The sequence below is a fragment of the Pipistrellus kuhlii genome, unplaced genomic scaffold (genome assembly GCF_014108245.1).
Source record: "Pipistrellus kuhlii isolate mPipKuh1 unplaced genomic scaffold, mPipKuh1.p scaffold_m20_p_5, whole genome shotgun sequence".
NCBI lineage: Eukaryota > Metazoa > Chordata > Mammalia > Chiroptera > Vespertilionidae > Pipistrellus > Pipistrellus kuhlii.
Window position 1 is genome coordinate 37,363,878 of NW_023425551.1, and position 15,877 is coordinate 37,379,754.

Here is a 15,877-nt window from a genome sequence, read left to right on the forward strand (position 1 = left end):
GATGAGGCTAAGCGGCTTCTCCTAAAGCAGAGGTGGACAGCATGCAGGTCCGTGGGCCAAAGTCAAAGGAGGAAGAATATTTTGTATTACATTACGTGCACATTTCAGTGAACAATTTTTTATTGCTACTCATATTCATTTATGTGTTGTCTATGGCTGCTTTCGAGCTACAACTGCAATGTTGAGTTGTGACAGAGACAGTATGGGCTGCCTAAAATTTACTATTGAGCCCTTTACAGAAAAAAAAGTTTGCTGACCCCTTCTTTAGAGAAACAGTTTAAAGATGTAGAGTCCAATATATTTAAAATTTATCAAATGCAACATTTTAAAATAAATAAATAGCATTATCCTATATAATAAAAGCCTACTATGCTAAGTGTCTGGTTGGTCATTCAACCAATCAAAGCGTAATATGCTAATGATATGCTAAGGCAGCTCAACCACTTGCTGTGAGGTGCACTGACCACCAGGGGGAAGATGCTCTGATTGTAGGTAAGCTTGCTGCTGGGGTCCAGCCAATTGGGATTGAGTGAGACAGGCCAAACATGCCCTAGAACCCTTCTGTGTTCCCTCCCCCAATGGGCAACCTACCATGTCCCTTCCCAGCCCTGATCATGCACCAATGGGGTCCCTTGGCCTGGCCTGCACCCTCTCACAATCTGGAAACCCTCAGGAGATGTCGGAGAGCCTGTTTCAGCCCGATCCTATAGGCTAGGCCAAGGGACCCCAATGGTGCATGAATTTGTGCACCAAGTCTCTAGTTGAGATATAATTGGCATGCTATAAATTGCACGTATTAAAATGTATACTTTGGCAAATTTTGGCATATGAAAATATTCATGAAAACTAATCTAGATAGCGCTGTATCCATTACCCAAAAAATTTATTTTTGCCTTCTTATAATTCTATTGTCCTGCCACTTTCTGTCCCCTATCCTCCTGAGTAAACACTGATCAGCTTTCTGTCACTCTAGATCAGTGTAAATTCTTTAGAGTTTTATCAAATGGAATCCTATAGTAAGTACTCTTTTTTTTTTTTTTTACCTGACTTCTTTCACTGAGCTTTACCTGTGTTTATGTGTATATCAGTAGTTCATTCCTTTTTATTGCAAGGTTATACCAGAATTTGCTTATTCATTTACCTCTTGATGAGCTGTGCTCCCCCCACCCCCGTGTTTGACAGTTGCGAATAAAGCCTCTATGAACATTTGTGTACATGCCTTTGCATGGATATATGCTTTATTTTCTTTTGTCTCTCTCTCTCTAAACAATTAGCTAGAGCCCGTGATAAAATTAATTGGAGAAGAGTAATATCTTCATGTGCAGTGAATCTTGTGTTTTTTTTTTTCCAAAGAGTAACCACTTATTCTCTTTAAGATTTTATACGCTGAGTACATTCACTTGAGTAGTATAGTCACTATCAAATATATGGTTGAGATATTTGTTTTTGTTAATCACACAGTGAAATGTAAATAAAACATTGCTTTTCTCCTTTTAAACTTTACTCTGCTTAGAATTATTTTGGTGGAAAACTCTCTGCTCAAGGGAAAATGCCTTGGATTGAATATAATCATGAAAAAGTTTCTGGCACAGAATTCATCATTGACTTTCTGGAGGAGAAGCTTGGAGTGAATTTAAACAAGAACCTGGGGCCTCAGGAAAGAGCCATCTCCAGGGCGGTGACCAAGATGGTGGAGGAGCACTTCTACTGGTGAGTGCTCAGCCCGTCCCCACCCTTCCAGTAAGCCAAGTACTCGGTTACTTTTCAGATACTCCCCAAGCCTTTCCTTTTGAAAAGAAAACTTTGTGAAAGTTTTTTGCTTTCTGGCTGACTTAGGGGACAAACTTATGACAGTGAAGTTTCTAAAACATTTTCTGTAGATGACCTTTGAACAACGTGGGGATTAGAGGCACCAACGCCCTATAAAGTTCCAAATCCGCATGTAACGGTTGACTCCCTCAAAACTTATCTACAGCTGAAGCCTGTTTGGCTCAGTGGATGGAGCATTGGCCTGCGGACTGAAGGGTCCCAGGTTCGATTGCGGTCAAGGGCATGTACCTTGGTTTCTGGCACATCCCCAGTGGCGGGTGTGCAGGAGGCAGGTGATAGATGTTTCTCTTTCATCAATCGATGTTTCTAGCTCTCTATCTCTCTCCCTTCCTCTCTGTAAAAAGTCAATAAAATATGTTAAAAAAAAAAACTTAAAAAACTACAACTACTTGATGGAAGCCTTACCGATACCATGAACAACCAGTGAACACATATTTTATATGATATATGTATTATATACTGCATTTTTACAATAAAGTAAGCTAGAGAAAAGAAGTTGTATTAAGAAAATCATAAGGGAAAGAAAATATATTTATAATATTGTACATATTTATTGAAAAAAAATCCACGTATAAGTGGATCCATGCAGTTCAAAACCATGTTGTTCAAGAATCAACTGTACTGAACTGTGCCCTGATGTTGGAATGGAAAAGTGACCATAGATGATATGAAAATGATAAGCATGACTCTGTCTCCGAAAAAGCACTGAAATTTGAATTTCATTTAATGCAAAATATTATTATTTTGCCTCAACTATTTTAAAATGTAAATTTCTTAGCCTATGGGCTATCGTTGTCTGACCTCTGATCTAGACTGGAACTCACTAAGGTGAGGGAGATATTTTAATAGACTGGGCTGTTCACCAATACAAACCGCTGCATTAAAATAACATTCATCAGATACCCAGGGCAGGGAATGAAAAATGAAGTCAGGGCACAAGTCTTAGGAGAAATAAATTACACAAGCGTTGTAGGATTGTTGTCCGTTTTCCTCAGAGGACAGGAGTGTCTCTGTGCTCAGTAGGAAAGCATGCTATCGCTCTCTGCCCGACTGCCTGACTGCTAGCTTGTGTTCCGGAGTCGGGAGCATCATGCACACCGTGCTGTGTGCTGGCTCGTTCTGCACATGGCCTTGTGCTGGCTGTGACACTGAGCCAATTAAACAGACCCAGTTCCTCTTGCTTTATTGTCATCTGGGTTTTTAAAAAATTCTTTTTCTTTCGTCCATTTTTTGGAAGTCGGAGCACCTTTCCCTACCCCAGTAGATAAGTTTTCTCTCTGATTTCTGCAAACGTTATCCTATTCAAAAGATTTAATTAAGCATCGTTAAGCCCACTTTTTGGCATTAGTTGTTATTCTGGGTCAGTTGCTCACCCAGTAGCTTTTCCCTCCTGCACTGGGAGATACACTCAGTGTGGAGTTGACTCTGGAAGGCTCTTCCTCATCACCTTCCTATTTCATTCATTCAGCTCTCTTTCTAACTAGAAAACTTGTTGTCCTATCTCTTGGGTTTGAAGTGCCCTTCTATTTTCCTTTTCCTCTTTCTGCTCTCAGTTCCTGCAGGGCTGACCTGAAGCACCACGTCAGAAGGGGTGAGAGCAAGGAGGGAGGCAGCAGCTGTGCAGGTCGGCGTGGAGTAAGCACAGGCTGAGTTCCAGAATGAACCCAGGCCTTTCCTTAGAGGAACACCTATCTGTCCAGAACAGCTGGACTTCCCACTTCAGAGTGCAGGGTTCTGCAGTCAAGACCAAAACACATGCCATGCTTAGCCCCAAGGAATAGCCTGTAGACAGAGCCTATCTTGCCTGCTTGCCAGGTTCCAGTCCCTACTTTGAGGGAAATGAAGCAGCAGCACAGGACCACCCTGGCCCCTCCGCGGTCCTTTGATGTGGCCCTCCCAAGCCTACTGCATTTGACCAATGGGCCCTAGGAGAGCTAGCACTGTTAGCTGCCTAAAAAGAAGCAGGAAGCCTTACATTGGTTGGTAATTTTGTTACAACTCTTTGATTTCTGTAGTGGTTCATAAAATTTATATCTGGGTTAGAAAATATATATATATATTTTTGTTTTGTTAATATTCACCTGAGGATATTTTTTTCCATTGATTTTTTTTTTAAGTGAAAAGGAGGGAGGAGAGAGAGGGAAGAGAAAGAGAAAGGTAGAGAGAGAAACCATGATATGAGAGAGATACATCAGTTGCCTTCTTCACAGCCCCATCTGGGCGGAGGAGCTAACCTGCAACCCAGTTATGTTTGTGCCCTTGACTGGGCATTGGACCTGTGACCCTTCGGTGTGCAGGCTGACCCTCTGTCCACTGAGCCACGCTGGTGAGGGTTAGAAAGGCTTTTATCCAGAAAGATTCCCAAGTACCACTTGCCACTGCTTCTTCTTTTTTTTTTTTTTTAAAGAACTGTATTTTGAGAGAATTATTTTATTTATTTATTTTTAATATATTTTATTTATTTTACACAGAGAGGAATTGAGAGGGACAGAGAGTTAGAAACATCGATGAGAGAGAAACATCGATCAGCTGCCTCTTGCACAACCTACACTGAGGTTGTGCCCGCAACCAAGGTACATGCCCTTGACCGGAATCGAACCCGGGACCTTTCAGTCCACAGGCCGACGCTCTATCCACTGAGCCAAACCGGTCCCAGCTTGCCACTGCTTCTTGCTATGTGTGTATGGATGTTTTGTACATATTTACTTCATGGTAGAACTTCATCTTCTGCTCTTCCCTCCCCCACCTCTCTACAAGGGCCCCTGCTAATACTTGCTGGGGGTAGCGAGGTGGGGGAGGGAAGGGTGCTTGTGGAAGGGATGGGAGAGAGAGTAGGGAGATACTATCATGGTAGGAAACTATTTTAATTTTACTGACCACAAACTTCCAAATGCTTGAATCATACATAGACTCTTTTCTCTTTTTAATTAGAAAAATACTTTTTTTTGGGTTAGGCAATATTTCTCATTTGTGTCTCCTCAAGGGTTAATTTGAGGAAGAAATAGTTAAGGTGGAAGGCCATGTCTTGATTGAGATGCGAATATACAGTGAATTTTCAAAAAGGAAAATTCTAATTCCTCTAATTCCCTTAAGTCCCTAGTAGCAGAAGGAAAAACAGACCTTCCTCTGTTTCATAAGCTTTCCAGACCTGTAGCCAACTTCTTGATTTGGGAGATGTTGAGCAGCCTTTCCCGAAAGCTCTAAATCCAGTGGAGAAAAAGACCCTGACCAACTCATGATGAGAAAATGTGTGACACAGAGAATCCATGGATTCTGCACTGTTGGGCTCCTCTCCTCCTTCCCATTTTGTAGTCTCAGAGGCAAAACACCAAACGTGCACCCATAGAAACTAGGGCCAGCATAGGGGACTACAGTATGTAGGAAAGCAGTGTAAGTATGAGCTTTCCACAAGAGCCTGTTCAATTCTAGCAGTCCATAAGCTCCCAGGCTGTGTCTGCACTTACAGTGGTGGAAGAGGTGGAGCCAGTTGTTTGACTAATGTGATTCAATTATCTGGAGTTTTCAGATATGTTTACTTTGGTCTGGAGCTTTAAAAATGCTCTAGGTATGGTTTTTCTGAAGAGCAAGGACAGTGGAAAGCTGCTATTGTTATGTAACATCACATAATTCTGAAGCTCTGTTTTAGGTCTGCTCAAATAAGCACGTTCAGCTAGAAAGTGGCTTTTTTCTTGCACTTGAAAAAAAAACACCCATATCATGTTCCACTGGCTTTATAAAGGAAGATGAAGACAGGTTTTTATCTCCCTTGTTCCACAGAATGCTTAAGTCAGACCCAATTCCATATAAGGGGAAGTCTGGGAGACCCAGGGTCCAATTACAGGAATGAAATTGATTTTTGGTAACAGACACCATGGCTTCTTCTGTGTGACATATTGCCCCCTTGTGGACACCAGCTAGTGTCTTAAGAATCTTCCAACTCCATAGGGAAATGTGTAGGGTAGGGTTGTCAAACTATCTAGTCATAACATTATCAACTATAAATACTGGTATATAGGCATTAGAACAGGGAATCCAAGTTCAACTCTAGGTTGGTCATAATTTTACAATTTTGCATTTGTAAATGAATGGGAGTATGTGTGTGGGAAGCTTTAATCAAATGATTTATTACCAGGATCTTCTCTAAAAGCCAGAGATTCTCTCTCTTGATTAAACCTCGAGCGATGTGTTATCTGATATCTTTCCTTCCCAGTTTTAGATGTTGTGAGTGCTCCTGTTTGGAGGAGCTAATCTCATACCTGTGAAACTTGGGTGAAAATACAGAAGTTTATCATATGCTCCTGCACCAATGAGCATTTAGGGTACAAGCAAACTATAGCAAGGAGAGCACAATCTGAAGAAAGACTCCCTCATGGTCAGGAAGGCCACGTGCAAGGACTCCTCACAAAACAGTGGATTGTAGTTTTCCACATACTGAAATTTGTTTCTGCTGTGGGCCAGGCCTCATGTTTGGTTATAACAAGAGAAATCTTCATTCAAACAGCCAGGGTCAGATTTTCTTTCCTGTCTTCTTGCTCTCCTTTAAAAATGTCTGAGTCTTGTTTATTCTTCTAAGATAATCATTTTTTTTTAAGGACACACCTCTTTGACCCCATTTTGCAGAACAGATCAGATTCATCAGTTGCACTAAAGAACATGAGTATCAGCTTCCTGAAAGAGGCACTGAGAATGATAAATTACTTTAATTGCTTAGCCTGGTCTCCTTTCCAGATTGGCCGCCCTCGGCCTCTCCAGTTAAGAATTCATGGCTCCTTGTGCAGCGGCCTCTCTCCGGTGGAGAGTGACACAGGCCTCTTCTTCATCCTCCATAGCTCTGCAGCTCTCCATTTTTCTACTTAAATACTGTCATCCCTTAGAAACTCTGCGGAACAGTGGCTGGCTCAGGAGCGAAGCCTTTTTTCATCCAATGGGCAGGCACCATGCCAGAGGCGGGGGTGGGCGGGGGTGGGCGGGGGTGGGGGAGTGAGGTGAAGAGATGTGTCTCTGTTCTCCAGTGGCTCCCAGGTTGGCAGGTGACTGGGAGCCTTTGTGATGGTCAATGCTGGGAAGAATTTGAAGAACCAAGCAAGGAAAGGCAGCCAGCACCTGCTGGGGGATGAGAGGAAGGCTCCCCAGAAGAGCTGGTGTCACAACAGAATCTAGGGACAGTCAGGGTGGCAGGAGAAAAACTGGGTGATAGGGAAAGATTAGGATATCGGGGTAGAGGGAACAGCCTCTGAAAAAGTTTAGAGGCAGAAAAGTAGGGTTTGGGAGGCACATGTAATTCTGTATGGTGGCCCATGGGAGGCAATGCAGGGGGTGGGTCAGACTGTGGGAGGGGGCTGGTGTGTCAAGCAAAGGGCTATGAGGAGTTAGTGAATAACTCTGAGAAGCATTGTCATTCTAATACATGATAGGGTTTGTTTTAGAAAGCTTTTTGTGGTAAAGGGATTTCTGGAGGGCCTGGAGGGGATGTCAGGAGACCTGCTAGGAGGGTTCTGTCCTCAGGGTTGAGAATGATGTGGAGGGCTGAACTCCAGTGGTCACTGAGTTGGAGGAAAGGGCGAATTCCCAGGGTGATTGGCTGTCGGGAATGAGGGATGGGAGCAGTGTGGAATAGCTCCCGAGCTTCTTTCCGGTTCAGGTGTGGAGAAGCAGATTAGAAAGGAAGGAAGATGATGAGTCCAGTGTGGAAGTGTTGGTTTTGGGTTCCTGAGGATCCCTCCCGAGGGCCCCTGGATCTCAGGACAGGAGTTGGGAGTCATCAGTTTGAAATCGTGGGTGAGAAGTAGATCGCTCCATGAGTGAGAAAGATAGAAGGATTAAAGGTAAAATCTCGGGAACATGTAGGAGGTGGGAGGAAAAGGAATGGAGACATACTAGGTTAAGGAAGAATTCTAAGAAATGTGCCAATATTGTTGGATCAATAGAGAATTAAAGATAAATATGGAGGAATTTTGATTTGGATTTTGCAAGAAGGGGTTGTGGCTGAAACTGGTTGGCTCAGTGGATAGAGCGTCGGCCTGCGGACTGAAGAGTCCCGGGTTCGATTCCGGGCAAGGCATGTACCTTGGTTGCGGGCACATCTCCAGTGGGGGGTGTGCAAAAAGCAGCTGATCGATGATTCTCTCTCATCGATGTTTCTAACTCTCTATCCCTCTCGCTTCCTCTCTGTAAAAAAATCAATAAAATATTAAAAAAAGAAAAAAAAAGAAGGTGTTGTGGACTTGGGCAGGGTGGTTTCAGTGGAGTGTAAGGAGTGGGAGCCCTGCCAAGTGGACAGAGTTTCCAGGAAGTATGGTTGTAAGAGGAGGTGGAGTCGTGGTTGTGGTATGGAAGCATGTGTCAGTGATGTCTTGGACCTGTAGTAACTGCTTTAGGAATCCATGAAGTTAAAGTTCATACACACATCACAGGGCTTGACCCTAAAAGAGCCTTCCTGGCCCTCATTGCCTTCTCTTCCCTAACACACATCTATAATATGGGGCCCCGGGAATGAAAGAGAGGAAAGAAATCAAGAGTAGGGCAGGAAAGACCAGTTTCTAAAGTTACTTTTAACCATAAAATTCTGAATCAACCTAGTGTTCCTGCATTTGACCTTACAGTCTTTCTTGCATTGGTGGAGCTCCTGCCTGCCCAGCTGTGCGGCCCAGACAGGTGCCCGTCCCACCCCCCACCAGCTGCTCTGCCTATTGGTCTGTAAAAACTCTTTCCCCATTGCTGCATCCTCATCTTCTGCACCTGCCCTCCTCTCCTGCTCAACAAAGGAGATGGAAGTCATTAGTAAGGAGCCTTGAACCTCTCTGCAGCTTCTCAACTCTTGCAGGCAGTGTCCCTACTTCTGTTTAAATCAGAGAAAGCGGTGCCCCTGCTTCTCTCCAGCTGGCCCTTCCAGCCCGGGTGTCTCCTCTTCTCACTTGCCTTTGAACTGCAGTTTCCCCACTTCTTACTCTGGAAACTTCCTTAGGCAACCTCATTTCCTCTCACAGCTTTAAACTGCCACCGATGCCCCTGCCCACGAATTCTCTATCTGGACCTAAACCTGTCTCCTGAGTTCTCAACCTGCTGGACTCCTCACTCATGGGGTTCCATGGAACCTTCAGATGCAACAAGTTAGCTTATCTTTCATCAATGATGTCCACCTTGTGTATTGCTAGTATTGGCTAATAGCAATATCGTCCACTAAAACCATCAGCCTGGGAGAAGAGGCCTAGTTTCTCCTTATACCTCATCCTGTATATCCATTGGCCTTTTCTTCATATCTCAGCATTTTTCTATGTGTGCCCTGTTCACTTCCCCCTTGACATTGTCTTAGTTCAGTGCATCATTTCATGTCTGGTCTTGCCATGGTCTTCTAGCCAGCCTTCCTCTGCCAATTTCTCTACCTTCACCCCTTCCTTCACCATCAATCTGACCATGTTTCTTGTCTGCTTAAAACCTTTTACAAGTTTAAACTTGGCTTTCAACATCAAGCTTAGCCTCCTTCGCGTCAGATCCATCCCGATCTGATCCCTGCCCACCCTTCCAGCCCCCAAACACTTACACGCTTCCTCAGGCATCCTGTGTCCCAAACCCACCCTGAAGTTCTCGCCTCACCCACCAGCCAAGCTCTTGCTGCACCCACCTTCTCCCTCTGCTCTGCTTGGAGCTTCTGCTCATCCTTCAGGATCGTTCTGCTTGTGACAAAAACTTATATAATTTGCCTACAAAGAATGCATTCCCCCCACGTCAACCTATCAGCTTAGAGCCACAGTATTCTTCATTTTGACACTTTAGGTGCTTCCTGGTTGCTATTAATATTATTATCTGGCCAAACTTAATTTAGGATAATTTAGTTTTGTGGGTTTTTTTTCTCTCATTTTTTTTTTATTAAGGATAATTTAATTTTATTCTCAGATCACTGACTTCCGAAATAATGAAGGATGATATATCCCGTTTATTTAGATGTAGTACAATTAGAATGAATATGCCGAATTATTCTAAGAGAACGTGAACATTGACACCTTAATTACTTAATTGCAGGTGTACAAAGAAGAGCAAATGCAAAAGCATTTAGCTTGAATGTTTTAAAGAATTTACTTGAGTAAATGTGAGCTCTTTCATAATAGAAGCTCCATTGATTCTTCTGACTGCACTCATTGATTAGTCACCATTGCCATATACTTTTTCCTTTTTTCACCAAAGTCCATTGCTTGACTCCTCAATAGTTTATTTTGAGAGACTTTTAAAGAAGAGGTACACAAACCCTTCTAACTAGATTTTTAAACATTCCTTTAAAATGGTAATAAAGCCCTAGCCAGTTTGGCTCAGTGGATAGAGTGTCGACTTATAGAATGAAGGGTCCCGGGTTTGATTCTGGTTAAGGGCATGTACCTGTGTTGCAGAGGCAACCAATCGATGAGTTTCTCTCACATTGATATTTCTCTCTGTCTTTCCCTCTCTCTTCCACTTCTTCTAAAAGTCAATGGAAAAATATCCTTGGGTGAGGATTAAACAAACAAATGAACAGTTAATAAATGGTTGCAGTACAGAGAATATGTTGAAATTGGTTGTAGGACCTTTCAATAAAGATCAGGAATGCTTAAAAATTTTTAGAAAAATCTTTTGCTTTTGTTTCCCCCCCTAATCTTTATTTTGCAGAAGAGCAAACCCTAAAATAAAAAAAATAAAGAAGAACAATATAAAGTGATCAGAATTTCAGGACCTATTTTCAGATGTATTTTTTTTCTTGAGGTGGAAAGTAGCTACAATTTACTATCATCCCTTGTGTTCTCTCTGTAAAAATATTTTTTACTCTTCTAATTATTTTTAAGTAATAATTACTGCATTATCAACCAACATAGGAGTAGAGATGACTGCTAATGCATCTTTTATTGCACATTTTGAGGAAGAACTAAATATCTTATGCCTGTAGCCCACAGCTACATATTTCTCAGTCTTCAGTAGGAAACCCTTTAATTTCTTTAACAACCCCTCCCCCCCCAACACACATATTTATATTGATTTCAGAGAGAGGAAGGGAGAGGGAGAGAGAGAAACATCAATTATGAGAGAGAATCATTGATTGGCTGCCTCCTGCACAGCCCACACTGGGGATCGAGCCCACAACCCAGCCATGTGCCTTGACCAGGAATCGAACCACGATTTCCTGGTTCGTAGGAATCTTTAATTTCTGTCTACCAACACTGTTAACCATAAAGACATTCCTGCAGTTGCACAAGTACAGAGAACAAGATCAGCAAGGCCTGGGTGTCAGTCAGCATAACACATGAACCGTGAATAGCCACCTGTTACATAGGAACACACGGGCAGGTGGAAAACGATTCCACCAAGTTCCTTTGGCATTTGTATCCACATCAGAGTCCTAGAGAACAAACTGAAGCAGAGTTAACTTTTTGGAGAGCGAGTTGTTAATGTAATACTTATAATTTATATAGTTTATTATATACATGAACGGGTTTACCTACTCCCTAATCCTGTTGCAAAGGCAAAAGGTTTCTTTAAAATAATAATTCTTTGCTATCATGAAATATAAAGTACATACACAAAGTATACAAAACAAAAACGTGCAGCTTGATTAATTAATCGAACATAACTGGTGTAACCATTGCTTTGATCAAGAAAGAGAATGAAGCCAGCACCCCAGTCATTGCCACCTCCTCCCATTGCCCCCCGTAGATATGCTCTGTGCTGCCTAGAAACCTTGTAAAGTGGGTTTCTATTTGTTTTCTGTGGGGTTGCCTGAGAGAAAGCAGAAGCATGGCCTTGGGGTGGGCAAGAGGGACGGTCTGCTGGCGGGGGGGTGGGGGGGGCAGGAGAGTTTAGTGGAATGGCAGCATGGCATCGTTATCTGAGTTTGTTACTGTCTCCCAACGTGCCCCTGAGTCCAAGCATCCACCGGCAACTGTGTAACACCTGCCATGCTTTTTCAGAAAAGCTGCAATGATTCGGTTCCTCCAGAGTGTGCCAAACCCTGACCCACGCGTGGGGAGTAAACCCGTGGAGCTGCTATGTATCTAATGCACAGTAGTAACTTGTTTCCACACACTTCCAGGACGTTAGCTTATTGCCAGTGGGTGGACAATCTCAATGAGACCCGGAAGATGCTCTCCCTTAGTGGTGGTGGTCCCTTCAGCAACCTGCTGAGGTGGGTCGTGTGCCACATAACGAAAGGAATTGTGAAGCGCGAGATGCACGGCCACGGCATTGGCCGCTTCTCAGAGGAAGAGATTTACATGCTGATGGAGAAGGACATGCGGTCTTTAGCGGGGCTTTTGGGTAACGTACCACACCTTCTATTCCATATTTTCTATCCCTACTTTTTTGCATGATTGGTAAAGCACTGTTGGTTTACTGATTTAAAGTTTGATGTTGGTTGGTTCCTTTGCTTCCACGTGCAGGTGTCAGTCCCACCGCGGGCTTAAGTGTGCGGGGGACGTCCCTCTGGGAAAAGGGTAGAGCGGTGTGTGTCCAGGGGCGGGTGAGGATGCTGAGAGCAGAGTGACCCACTCTCATTCACCTGTTGGCTGCAGGTGGCTGGGTGGATGTGATTATGTACTGAGCAGGACTTGAGTCTTAGCTATAAAGATTTGTAAATATGATTTCAACTTGGGAGCTTCTACATGTGAAATGCTGGCCTCTCCTGGGGACAGCTCATGCACAGGGAGCCAAGTTCTCTGTGTGACTAGTCGTAGGACCTGGTCCTTCTGGCTACTGGTTTTGTTTGGGGAGGATGGGGTTCACTGGCCTTCTCTCAGCACCCTCATCTCCATTCTGGAGCAACTTAGAGACCTCATCTCTAGGAAGAGGTGTTTGGGTTTGTTTTCTTGAACCCCTCCTGGTGCCCTAGGAACTGGGGGCTGTGCTGGGTGTGATCTGATCCCTGCAGAGTGACCCACTCTGGCTCTTTCCTGCTCCACATTCCAGATGCTTATTGGACCTGGAATCCTCCCCTGAGCCCCAGCTTGCAGGGGGAGATCCCAATGGCACATTCAGCCCTCACACTGGTTCTCGGCAGCTGTGTTACATGGTGGTGTGGGGTGGGGGTGGGCCTGGCTGGGCTCCTACTCTAAACAGGCATTCGAAAGCACCACCTGGCTTCAAGATTGACACTGTCTAAATCTTTTGGTGCTTTTCCTCCCTGAGCCAGGTGGGCCTGCCTGATGTAGATATGAGTGGAATTAGTCTTCAGTTTGGAGTTCCATTGGAATGGTAGACTGGACGCCCCGCCTCACAGAGCAGGTGTGCTGAGGGCCGTTTCCTCCTCAGCAATGGTTCTGTCCACTCCTGGCTTCCTCCCTTCCTCACAAGCCAGGCATGGAGCCTTGAAGTTAAGATTGAGATTATCCAAGTGACATGCTGCTCATCACTCACATTGTAACAGTGAGGTTCCTTAACCAGAGAGGGATGGTCATGACCTTTCTGGAGCATTTCTGGTTGGGAGAACCAGGGGGCAGGGTGCTAGCTGTAATAGTGATGACTGTCAATGTTTCTCTGGCCTGTATGACTTGGAAATGCTCACCCCAGTTGTGGGGAGATGGGAGGTGAATGAATTGCTAATAGCTAGGTTGAATACCTGGTAAGTATTCAAGACGATATCACCAATCTAGATTATTTTCTTCAAAGAGAAACTGGCTGCTCAGAAGCTGAGTGACCTGGAGTCAGGTGCTGTATGGGGTCCAACTGAACTCTCCCAAAGAAGCACTTTTTTTCTGCATTGGGAAGGGAGAGGCTCTTTGGCTGAACATCATGGCTTTTCTTACTAAATGAGGCAAAAATCATCTACTTCTCCCTACACCAGGAACAGAGATTGCTTTTAATGCCCAATGCCTAAGAGACTCAAAATGCAAAATGACTTTTTGTTGGGATTGTTCAAGAGTTGGGGAAATTGCCCAGCTGGCATAGCTCAGTGGTTGAATGTTGACCTATGAACCAGGAGGTCACAGCTCAATTCCTGGTCAGGGCACATGCCTGGATTGTGGGCTCAGTCCCCAGTGTGTGGGGGGTGTAGGAGGTAGCTGATTAGTGATTCTCTGTTGTCATTGATGTTTCTATCCCTCTATTCCTTCATCTCTGAAATCAATTATACACACACACACACACACACACACACACACACACACATATATATATATATATATATATATATATATATATATATATATTAAAGAGTTGGGGGAATTGTTCATGGATAGGTTTGATTCATCAGGACAAATTAAATATTGACGTTTCAGTTTAATTGACATCATTGATTTGAACAACTCTATGTCCAGGAACTGGGGAACACAAAGATGAACTAGAGGTTGTCCCTGTTCTCAGGGAGTTTACAGTCCAGCAATAACTAATGTACCTACATAGCTCCAATCCCATTAATCCCAGTAGGTACCTCCTGGAGCAGCTGTTGTGTTTGAAGAGTAAAGCCATGTTGTCAGCAGAGAATTTTTTCTGCCAAGGTGGGTGGTGGGCACCAGATTTCATTTGCCTCACGTTATTTAGATGAAAGGTTTTACATCACTTAGAAGTAGAATATTATCATTCAATCTCTCAAGAGACAAATATTACTACCTATTCTGATTCTAGCAGGACTATTCTCAGCTTAGCTGTGAAGAAACCTGAATCTATTCAAGATTATGGAGTGTGGCACTCAGTTTTCTGTTTCTGGATTCACTAATCTTTGAGGAAGCAGCCTGCTCTGGGGAAAGTTATAGAGAACATTCTTAACCACTTAGTAGTCAATACTTGGATAATAGCTTTCAGTAGGGAAATAAGGCCTCCCACAGTAGGTGATAAAAAAGTTCTACACTTGAAGAATCATACAGAATTTTGATTTGATGCCCAGCATACTCATGGGTATATCATTTGAGAAAGTGTAGGACTTCCATTTTAAGTAATGAGGTCGATAGCAATTTGATTTCTTCCCAAGAGGCCTGTGTCTATTGAGTAAATAAGTAAGGTTCACCACTCTGGGCAGGTCCTAAACAGTTTTGATGATTAAAAATCTTTACCTGTTTTTTAAAATGTATATATATATTTTTTATTGGTTTCAGAGAGGAAAAGAGAGTTAGGAACATCAATGATGAAAGAATCATTGCTTCCTGCACGCCCCCTACTAAGGATCAAGCCTGCAACCTAGGCATCATTGCCTTCTTCATGCCCTCAACTGATCCTTAACTGAAATCGAACCTGGAACCCACAGGCTGATGCTCTATCCACTAAGCCAAACCAGCTAGTGTTCTTTACCAGGTTTGATAACTTCTCAGAAGTTTGAAAGTGGATGAGGATCCTGGGATCCATAAAATAAAAATCCTTTGGAAATGTGGAGTCTGTTCTCATGACCCTGATGGCCAAAACCCACACCTTCCATTAGAATATATTACTATTCAGCTTTCTTAAAGGAAGGATACGTTTCTTATAAAAGGGTTTGAACTTAAATTTCAACATGACATTGAGTTCTGTCTGATGTGTTGTTTTATGAACTATCCAGACTTTGGGGGACTACCAGATAGTCTTTATTGGATAAAGAGAGAGAATAGCCTATTGCCCAAATACAGGACAGCCAAGGCAGAAATGAGATTAAGGGGAAAACTTCTCCTGGCATGTAGTTTGAGTTGAGTGCTCTGCATTCTTTATTCTCAGGAGGTGTATTTGGGAAAATAAAACAGGGGAGCTCTCTATAACTTTTGCTATTGCAAATATTCACCCGAGGATATTTTTCCATTGATTTTTAGAGAGCATGGAAGGGAGGGAGAAAGACAGAGAGAGATACACATATAGATTAGTTGCCTCTGTCATGCTCAGGGCACCAGGGATCAAGCCTGCAACTGAGGTACATGCCCTTCACTGGAATTGAACCCATGAACCTTCAGTCCATGGACCAGATGCTGTATTCCATGAGCCCCCATATAACACTTAGATCCTTAAATCTCACCATGTCAGTCAAATATGTAGTCAGACACAGAAATAACAATATTGCATCAACTTAACGAAGAGCGACAAATAGCTCTCCCAGCTCACAGTTGGTTGAGAACAAGAGGTTGCTTAATTGAATCCT

General features: G+C 43.3%; 1 protein-coding gene across 3 annotated transcripts in view; it reads left to right on the forward strand.

Annotated features, from left to right (window-relative positions):
• The window catches only part of FAXC (failed axon connections homolog, metaxin like GST domain containing), a 49,374-nt gene that overhangs the window by 13,323 nt on the left and 20,174 nt on the right, over window positions 1–15,877 (forward strand). For all 3 annotated transcript variants that reach the window (XM_045572929.1, XM_036414957.2, XM_045572927.1), the window contains 2 exons: window positions 1,514–1,710; window positions 11,882–12,105. In XM_045572929.1, the coding sequence (XP_045428885.1) occupies window positions 1,514–1,710; window positions 11,882–12,105 (421 nt within the window). The remainder of the gene's footprint in view (window positions 1–1,513; window positions 1,711–11,881; window positions 12,106–15,877) is intronic.